Below are 10383 nucleotides of genomic sequence, written 5' to 3'. Positions count from 1 at the left end.
ACCCGATTGTATTTAATGCCTCTCTTTAACACCTGCTAATCTTTTAAACAAGAGGTTGAGTCCTGATAGTTCTTTTTTTTTCAAGTAGCAGCCTGTAATAAAGGCAAAAAAATGAGATTGGATGACAGCCCAGAAATATTTGAAACAAAAAGTCCTAAATCCATGTATCAAAGCATCTCTGTTGGTTTTCTATCTACGGGATTGAGTTTTGTAGCTCCTGCAGAGGAAGCAGGAAGCCATCAGAGAACAAGGTGCCCAGGTTGGAATCAACACACCTGGGCACAGGGACCTGCCTGAGAGTCCAGCTGAGGAAACTGAGGCACAGAGGGTGATGACTCCTGTCCACAGTCACTTCGCTGTGGCCCAGGAACACAACTCAGATCCCTGGACTCACAGGCCAGTGCTTTTTTCACCATGGCAATTATTAAAAACCCCCATAAACTGCAAACATTATTTAAAAAATTTTAAGTCTTTCCATGTTTTCCATTTTCATTTTCTATCAGTATTGCACAACTCTTAGTAAAAAAGTTTTGGACATCAACTGAAATCTAGCATGAGTTGTTTTTGCCTTAGGAATAAAATATTCAGAAAAAGAGAGAGAGTAAATTTTAGAATAAGACATGAAATTGGGATATATGAGTGTTTATAATAAATTCCTCTGTCAACTCTCAAGTACAAATCTTCAACAAACAGTTTATCATCAATGTTAAAAATCAGGTTAAGTCTGGTATTTTAGAGCTTTGTGGGTTTTTTTTTTTAACTTACCTACAGATCTTTGCAGGAGAAGTTTTCTGTACAAAAATAAAGAGACTTATAGTTAGTCTTTAAAACTTATTTTTTCTTAAAAGAAAATATTTAGATCAATAGGCAAAAAAAATGTGAGTAAGTTTATTCTTGGGAGCTTAACAGCCTGTTGCACATTAGTGTTTGTTGAGGCTTTTTCTGCTTGGACCAAAAGAAGAATGACTCAAAGGTTCAGAGTTGAGTCACCTCGGCAAAGCACCCAAGATGTGCAGTTTTACCACTTTCACCATTAGAACTGTTTACTCGTGAAATAAACAAACAAACAAATAAATTAAATGATGCCAGGATCAAGCCTTCCTGCAAGGGAGAGAGAGAAAAATCAATGTAACTTATGCAAGAAAAAAAATTAAGCTCATGTTCAACTTCTACTCCAATCTGTCTCTTTAAATTTTCTTTTCATTAATCCAGCTCTGACTCTCAGCGGTGCTATAAATTCTCTGGTATGTTGTGTAAATTAAGAAACAGAAAAAAGGAGAAGGGACACTCGACTCCACCCCTACAGAGAAGTTAAAAAGGAAGACTGGGGAAATATGAACTTGGCATTTAAAGCTCCTTAAAATGAAGAAATTTTAATGCAGACTCTACCTGGATCTCCTCCTTTTTATTAGTCAGTTTAAGGGAATTAGTCCTTTGTACTCAGAAAGACATTTCTAGCAAGAACAAGAATAAATTATTCTACATTTGATAGGAGAAACGCTCAGGTAAGATAACAGATTAACTCTGAACATTTCAGAAGAGTTATTTTTTGTTAGTTGAGATCAAACTATTATTTTTTTAGTCCAGTTCAGATAATATGAAGTATGATCATATTATTTAAAAAGGAAGCGGTGACAAGAGAAACATGCGGTTTGCTATGAAGGCTATCTTAAGTTTTCACACATTACTAAATAATCCAGTGTGCATTGTTTTAATAAACAGGTTCTGTCTGTGTACAAAGCAGTGGCCAAGCATCTTCGGATCCTTCTTCTATAGCTTATCTTTGGTGGACCCTGCCTCAGTAGTCCAGAGGCAATGCCAACCTTGACTCCACTGCCCCCTGGTGGGGACACCTATCCCTTCAGGAAGGATGACATACTCAAAGGTGACCTGGCTCTAAACACCTGGATAATTTCCCCATTATGAGAAAAAAAAAAAAAATTCTGAGCTAAATATAACCAACATCTCAACAGTTTGGTGGAAGAGTGGGAACAGAGAGAATAGAGATGAAAGGGATGCCTCAACTCCCCATGAGCACCATGTCCACCCAGCAACTGTTTGGGGCTTCTGTTACGGGGCAGTAAACCAACCTAGTGTCTGGAAGAGTTTGCCTGTTCCATGGAGGAGAGAATCCTTTTTTTATTGTAAACTCCTCTGACTAAAGCAGCCCAGAACTTAAGGTATGCAGAGTAAAAACGAGCAATAAATTCATTACCGAGCTCCATTCCCCCAGGGCTCCAAAAACACCTGAGGAATTAATGTCAGGGCATTCACCTTTTCAGGCCCCTCAGTCCCAAACCACCCAGTAATAAGTCCTGATGATGTCTCAGGGTTCTGAATGGGTCCATATATTCCTCAAAAGTCACATTGCCAATAACAATAAGTATTTACCATTACTCTGGGTTAGCTAACTTACTCTCTGAGGGCTACTTTGTGCCAGTGCTGTTCTAAGCACTCTACATGTATTGACTTGCTCACTGCATTATGAGTTAATTAACAGTCTTAGGTTATATGCTACAGATAAGGACACTAAGGCCCTGAGAAATTAGGTCAGCTGCCTAAGGTCACAGGGCTTGGGACAAGGTGACCTAGCTCCAGTGCTTGACCCTTTACGACGCTATTCTGCCAAAGCCCACCTGTCAGTGCTGCAGTGACACCGCACTGGTCTTTTCAGGCCATCAGGCTTCATTTGCTGTTTCTGACTTGGGAGATGATGATCAGGATTGGGAATACCATATGAGAAGCAGGTTTGGAGAAACACATCAGTTTGATTTTGATCCCTTTGCATTTCAGGTGCCCAGGAAACAGCCGGGCAGATAACCAAGACCGGCTGACTATGGAGATATGAGTTCAAGAGAGAAGTCTGGGCTGGAGATGGGAACACAAGAGTCCAGTGAACAAAAGGTGGCTGGTGCCATGGGTTTGGATGAGGTTGTCCAGAAAATGTGTGGTATGGGAACAACAGGCTCCCAAGATGGAGCCCTAGGAGTCCCTGAAGGGCAAACAAAGGAAAAAGAAGAGAAAGACAGGTTGCTGAAGGAAGAGCCAGAGACTCGGGGAGAGACCAGCAGGGAGGGGGAAATGAAGGTCGAGGGGGCTGAGAGAATCAAGAAAAGGGAGTGGGGTGATGAATGGTGTAAAAGGCCAACTGAGTTGCATAAATGAAGCCATCAGTGACTTCGGCCAGAGCAATTTCAGGGTAGTGGTGCAGGCAGAAGCAGAAGCTGATTGAAGGTTAGAGGGACACAAGGATGTGGACAGCATGGAGGCCAACCTCTCTCAGGCACTGTGGTGGGGAAAGGCATGGACAAGATGAGGTGGAGGTGGAGGGGGTGCTCAGGCAAAGCTGTGTGCTGGTTTTCCTGTCAAATGTTGGTTTTATAAACAGAGCCTTCCAGAGCTAGGTTGATGCGAATGGGTCTCCCAGGGCCCGCTCCACCCATGGTGAACTGAGAACACTGAGCATATTTATGGGCCAAAGGAAATAAGTCAGCAGAGAGAGAGACGTTAACTATCCATGAAAGAGGAGGGTAACCCATAGAGCTGCCTCCAAGTAGCAGGCAGGGATGACAGAGGGTGCACACATGTGCACAGTGGCTTTGGTCATGGGAAGGGCACTTCTCTCTCCTGCATACCTATAAAGAGTGTGCTGCCTGAATCGCCGACCAGCCTCTCTCTAGTTTAAAAATTCCAAAATTTTGATATGAAACCATTTCAAATGGGCAGATGTTAGAAAAAAGGAACTCTCAAAAGAAGGCCCAAATTAAAACCACCAATAATAACCTTAATAAATAGAGCTAATGTGTACACAGAGCACCTACTCTGTGCCAGAAGCTGTTGGAAGCACTTAACACATGTATTGCATTACGTCCTCCCCACAACTCTATGACTGGGGTAAAGTTACCCATCCATTTTCACAGATGAAGGCACAGAGGTGGAGAAACTTGTTCCAGCTGGTGCGATGCTGAGCTGTGGCTGGGAGGAGTAGGGAATGTCCCCATTATGTGAAGCTCCGCCATGTATGTCCACGCAGTGCTGGGATGAGCTGTGGGTGGAAACGCTTCTCCCATGGGGCCCACAGTTGATTCTTCCTTGTACCCTGAGGCCCTGACTCAGGTCTGGCCTGGAGTGGAGTTCTATTCAGGTCAACAAGCATTCCACATATGTTTGGTAAACTCAAGGGATGTCAGAACCGTGGTCCTTGAAATTAGTGACCACTCTCAAGCAGTCTTGACTGGAAACAGATGGCAGGAAAAGGTAGACACTAATTTGGGCCATAAAAAAAAGGTGCGTCTTTGAAATTTAAAGCAAAGGAAGTGAAACTAGCATTTTGCATTATCACTTACCTCTTTCTGAAAACACTTCTGGTGCCCACAGATGATAACTTCAGCTACATTATGCAAAGTGAGAAACACAGGAATGGCCTGAAAGAAAACAATAATAAGCATGAAAATATTTTCTTTGATCTCATAATTACATAATTCTTCTGCTTAAAAATAAAGATCCGTGGGAGCTTTTGGCATTCGCATACACAATCCTCCTCAGCAACAACCCTTCTGCACGGATTAGTGCTTTCAGTTGTAGTATTATGCTTGGTGGATGCAGAGGCTCCCCTCCTACAGGTATTCTCATCAACATACATTTATTAAGCGCCTATTGCATGTCAGGTACCACGCCAGGTGCAGAGAACACATCCCATGAACAAGGTGAACATGTGACAGGGAGACTGTCCCTATCAAGGTAAGAGCCCTGACAGAGCATACAGAAAGGCACACCCAACCAAGTGCGGGGAGAGCGACTTCTCGGAGGAAGTGAAGTCCAAAGTCTAAATGAGAACTGAATGACGAGCTAGAGTGAGCCAAACAAAAATGGGAGATGGAGAGTGTTGCAGGCAGAACACATGACAATCCAGAGGGGAGAGTGAATCAGGCTCCTCTGGGAACTGGGGGGAGGTGAGCAGAGTAGAATATAACCTGGAAGGAAGAAGTTAGGGAGAAGTTGGTGGAGAAGCCATCACAGGCCATATCAAGGAATCAGGATTTGCTGAGGGCCATTGGAGACCCTGAAGAATTTTAAAGCAGACAGCGATATTGATCTGCATGTTTAAAGGAACTTGGGCTGTTGGATAGAGGACAGGAGGCAAAGACGGTTGCAAAAGTTAGGGATGTGGTAGACCAAAACATTGCCCCCGAAAATAGCCACATTTGAATCCCTGAACCTGTGACTGTCACCTTATGTAGCAAAAATGGGTCTTCGCAAATGTGATTAAGTTGATAATCTTGAGATAAGGAATTTACCCTGGATTATTCGGGTGGGCCCTAACTGCAAACATATGTATTTATAAGAGAAAGGCAGAGCTTTGACACACGGAGAGGAGGAGGCGATGTGACCACTGAGGCAAAGATTGGAATGATGTGGTCACAAATCAAGGAATGCCAGCAGCCACCAAAAGTTGGAAAAAGCAAGGAATATATTCTCCCCTAGAGACTCTGGCGGGAGTACGGCCCTGCTGATACACCTTGATTTCAGCCCAATGATATTGATTTTGAACTTCTGGCCTCCAGAACTTTGAGAGAATAAATTTCTGTTGTTTTAAGTCACCCAGGTGTGGAGTAATTTGTTTCAACCACAGGAAACTAAGACAAGGAATGACAAGATGGTGGCCTGAACTTGGTAGCAGCAGTGAAGATGGAGAACAGTGTCCACATTCAGGAAATACTTAGAAGACTAAATATTTAAATGACCGGAAGCGGCTTTGCACCCAAAAAAGCGGGGGAGAAGATATAAAAAATGTAACACTGCAGTGAATTATTAAGATACACAGAAGACCCACTGCACACTGACTATTGCTGGGCTGTTTGCCAAGAATGGCAGGCAGTCTCTCCTTCCTTATTTGATAATCTTGACATGATGAGGGGGAGAGATTAATGGGCATAGCATTTTATGATTTCTTTGTTGTTGATGAGAATAATAATATTTCCTGGAAGGCAGAAAAAGGTAGAGAACATGCATGGGTTTTGGCATCAGACCGGGCTTCGGGCCCCAGCTCCACCAGCTGCTAGTGAAACAGGGCACTTATCCAAACTTTGGTTTGCTCCTCTGCAGTATGAATTAAAAATACGTATGACCTGGGGCAATCGAGTGAATGACGGAAAGAACGTAGGTCAAGAACCTAGATGAGTGGCTCAGGGATACTGCTCAAACTGTTGTCAGCATTTAGCTGGTACCAAGCCCATCCTCAGCGGTCTCCACAAAGGACCCTGAGCTGGGAAACTGTTCCAGCTTAGAGGCCCTGCTTAAAGATCATGCTGCTCGCCCACTTCCAGATGGATTTAGTCTTTATCTTTTTAGAGGATGTATTTTTACCTTGTTTTTAAAACTTCTGTAACTTTATAGCGCTGCCCTGTTTTAGCATTTTGTTCTAACTTGCACTGTTTTATTTCTTTTTTTAATTCTTCCCTTACATTTTTCTTGCCTTTTTAACATTTTCTACTCTTATTTTATCTTTAATTAAAAGTTAAACTCAAGCTGCTTTTTCCTTTTAAAATCATACTTTATTTTCTATTTTTAAATTTCTTTTGCACTTCTTTTTATATGTTTGAAGTTTATTAAAGAAGTTTTTTTAACTGGCTTTATCCATTAGGCCCATGTTTGGCAAACTTGGGCCCTGAGCTTCTAGATCTTGGCTTGAGAAAACAGCAAAGAAAATCTCAGACAGGTTAATTATGTGATACATTAAAAGCGAATAAAAAGAGCAACCTGGATCTTATTTATTAAAAATTAAGATCTTATTTAAAATGCTTTTCCCCTCTTGACTATGAAATCAGTTAATGAGATCAGAATTAAGACTGAGATTATGGAACTCTAGACCCTAACTCTAGTCCTCATAGAGGTTTAATTTTCTCTTAATTTTCTCAATTTTATAAACTATAAATAGATTTCTCAATCTCCCTAGGCCCTACTCTGATTAGATATAGATTCTGGAAAAGGATCTATCTACACATATAAAATCAACTTTAAAATAACGTATTAAGCAGGGGGCTAATTATTTTAATTGCATTCTTTTATTTAAACCTCCTCCCCACAACAGTATTAGTGGATGTTATTCCCTTGATTTATAGACAAGGAAACTGAAGCGTAGAAGATCGAGCAACTAGCTGGAATGCTCACAGCTAGTTCAGAGACAGGGCCATGATGCCAACCCAGGCTTCTCTAACTGCAAGCCCAGACTCCTAGCCTCAATGTTATAATACCCAAATTATGTCAAGCCACAGTAAACTTCCTGGACCTACGGCTATCTAAAGTTCAATATAATTGGTGTGTTCCAAATCCTGCCAGTCTGCTTCCTCCAGTAATAAAACTGGTATGACCTTGAAGAACCCAGGTAATTCTCTAGGTCAAAAAAACTGTGAATGTGGGTGAGAAAAACTAATTACATCTTTGTACCACTTCTAACAGGAATTTAACAAATTCTTAATTATGAATGCCAGAAACAAACCACAGTAGTATTAGCAGTACCTGTGACTGTCACCAAGAGAAATCAAATCCATTTATAGCACATTACAATTGTTATACACTATATTAAAAGTTTTTGTTCTTGAGAAAATAAATAAATAGATAGATAGATAGATAGATAGATAGATAGATAGATAGATAGATAGATAAATAAATAAAACTGGTATGATCTAAACACAGAGTAAATTCTATTTTAAAAAGAGATATCTCCCACTTCTACTTTAAAAAATTTAAATCTGAATTTCTCAAGCCATTTTCTACTGAGAAGCTAGCAGGCTTTGGAAATAATAATTCAACAATTGACCATATCAGCCTCTGCAGAGATCTATCAAAAACAATATTAAAGCAGTATGAAAATTTAATTCCTGGTTTTTCCTTGGCCTCTACCTCTGCACACAAGTCCCGGTCTGGTCTACACTAAGAGTTCAGAAGACCCACTAGTGACGGATCCTTTTAGCAAATCAGCCCTTTATTATCTTTATGGAGTGAGAGTCAGCAGGATTCTTTTTGTCAAACCAGACAAAAACTCTGAGAAATGATAACAATAATAATAATAGCTAAGATATATTGAATACTTATGATGTGCCAGACACTGTTCTAACTGCTTTTATATATTTAATCTTCATAATAACTCTATGGTAAATACAATTAGCATCCTCATTATCTAAATGAGAAAACAGAGAGATACATTCTAGCTCTTTTTTTAACCTGCCTCTTAACAATTGGATGAACTAGATACTTGCTTGCTGCAAAAGAGTGGAGAAAAATAAGCATGGCTTCCACATTGTCAAGCTTCTAAAACAGCCTCGACAACAAAAGGTCCCACCATTTTTCATCAGGAACAGTGGCTGAAGATTCACTACTATAAACCCCAAATGTAATTGACCAAATTCGACTACACTACAAGGCAGTTCATTAGGGACTTAGGGGCACAATTTGCAACTAATTTATTCTAGAGTCCATTAGCTTAAAATTCAACATTTCTTTCTTGCACCATTGGAAATTTTTCTCTGGATGTGAAGAGAAATTGGTAGCTATTACTTAAAATTTTTCATTATTCCCATGCTTCCCAGACTGGAATTTTGAAGACCTGATTATTATTTGTTCAGGTGTCAGAACTGACTTAGAACAGTTTGCTATGGAAAACTATGGCCCTGCCTAAACGCACGGCCTGGGGTCATTCTGAAGAGGTGTGGATGACCCTTATTCAAGCACAAATCCTGGGTCAGCTTCTTAATTTGTATAAAATGCCAATCCTACCTTCTTCTTGGGTGATTTTTAAATGTGTGTGCATGGCCTCAATCTATAGTATAGAATAACTGCACTCTAGGCCCTTGCCAAAGAATGTAACTTTGAACTGTTGGCTGCCCAATTTTTGTCCAAATTGTGCATGCCATTAATAATATTCTTAAAGGATTGCCTAACGGCAGTCTGTCCACCTGTGAAGGGAGCCAGAATACTAGAGAGCACTGGTTTCAGCCCCTGAGAACTGCTCCTACTAAATTGCGCTGTTGCCATGCCTCAAAAAATGCATTAAGAATCCTAGGAACTAGGCTATCGTTGTGTTCATTATAAAGACGTCACTGAGGACTCTGCCTCACAAAGTTGCCCTGTCTACCCTTTATGAAGACTCAGGACCTGAGAGCAAGGAATAACTCTGCTTTTCTTCAGCAATGGTCCCGCTCTTAAAAGTGTTGAGTCTTGTAACTCTTTTATTTGACTACAGAAAGCTAAGAGCTGAATTCAAGTCCCACTTATATTTATTTTGTAAGATATTATGGCATAAATTTCCATGTGCTTTCTCTCTGTGGCCTCATCTAGTTCTTCATCTGTGGCCCTTCATCTAGACTTCTTTTAAAATTCTATTCATAAAAACTGTTTATCTTATTTTAATCATAATTATTTTCTAAGCTACCACACATCCTTTATGGAGGAAGATGAGGTATTTGTACATGTATATGTGTATGTATCAATGAACACATTAATAAACTGATTTGCATGAAGTAAATTTAAGTGTTTATCCACACTAATCTTATTATTTTATCATTAGATGGCAAACTCCTTGAGAGCAGAGGATCAGACTCCCCTCTTTCCCAGGATATCTCCACTACAAGCTTGGAGGCCATTTCAGCCCTTCATTTGTGCACCACATAAAGTAGCTGACCCATGTTTAGGGGTCTTACTGTATTAAAAATAGACATCTTAAAATACCAGAAGCTCCTCCAGCATGGCAAGATGCATGGGAATAAGAAAAGGCCTATCATTTCTCCAGCTTACTCACATGGGAACATAACTGCACAGACTGGAACATGGGACAGACTGGCCTGCTCTTGGTGAATGGCTGTTTCTCTCACATTTTTTACCCAAGTGCATAAAAATAAATTTGGTTAAACTAAATATGCATATCCTATAGCTCTCAAAGGAGTTCTGAGTGCAACAGAAAAACATCATCATCCCCTCCTTTTCATAAAATCCTCAAGAAAACCTCTACTGGAACCCAAGTTTTTTTAAATAAATATATTTTTTAAATTGTGGTAAAATATACATATAAAATTTACCATTTTAGCCATTTTTAAGTATACAGTTCAGTGGCATTAAGTACATTTACAATTTGTTGTGCAACCATCACCGCCATCCATCTCCAGAAATTTTTCATCTTGCAAAACTGAAACTCAATACCCATTAAATACTAACTCCCCATCCTCCCTTCCCAGGCCCTGGCAAGTACCATTCCACTTTCTCTATGAGTTTGACTGCTCTAGGTGCCTCATAGAAATGGAATCATATTGTGACTGGCTTATTTCACTTAACATAATGTCCTCAAAGTTCATCCATGTTTGTCACATGTGTCAGCATTTCCTTCTTCTT

General features: G+C 40.2%; 1 protein-coding gene across 1 annotated transcript in view; it reads right to left on the bottom strand.

The window, feature by feature from the left end:
• TMEM241 (transmembrane protein 241) overlaps positions 1-10383 on the bottom strand; it is a 118391-nt gene that overhangs the window by 76545 nt on the left and 31463 nt on the right. The window contains exons 5-6 of the mRNA XM_011360489.2: positions 4347-4424; positions 766-791 (exon numbers count right to left, since the gene is read on the bottom strand). Coding sequence (XP_011358791.1) covers positions 766-791; positions 4347-4424 — 104 coding nt within the window. The remainder of the gene's footprint in view (positions 1-765; positions 792-4346; positions 4425-10383) is intronic.

Source organism: Pteropus vampyrus, unplaced genomic scaffold (assembly GCF_000151845.1).
Source record: "Pteropus vampyrus isolate Shadow unplaced genomic scaffold, Pvam_2.0 Scaffold55, whole genome shotgun sequence".
NCBI lineage: Eukaryota > Metazoa > Chordata > Mammalia > Chiroptera > Pteropodidae > Pteropus > Pteropus vampyrus.
Note: the sequence above shows the minus strand (reverse complement) of the source record. Positions and strands in the feature narration are given on the sequence as shown.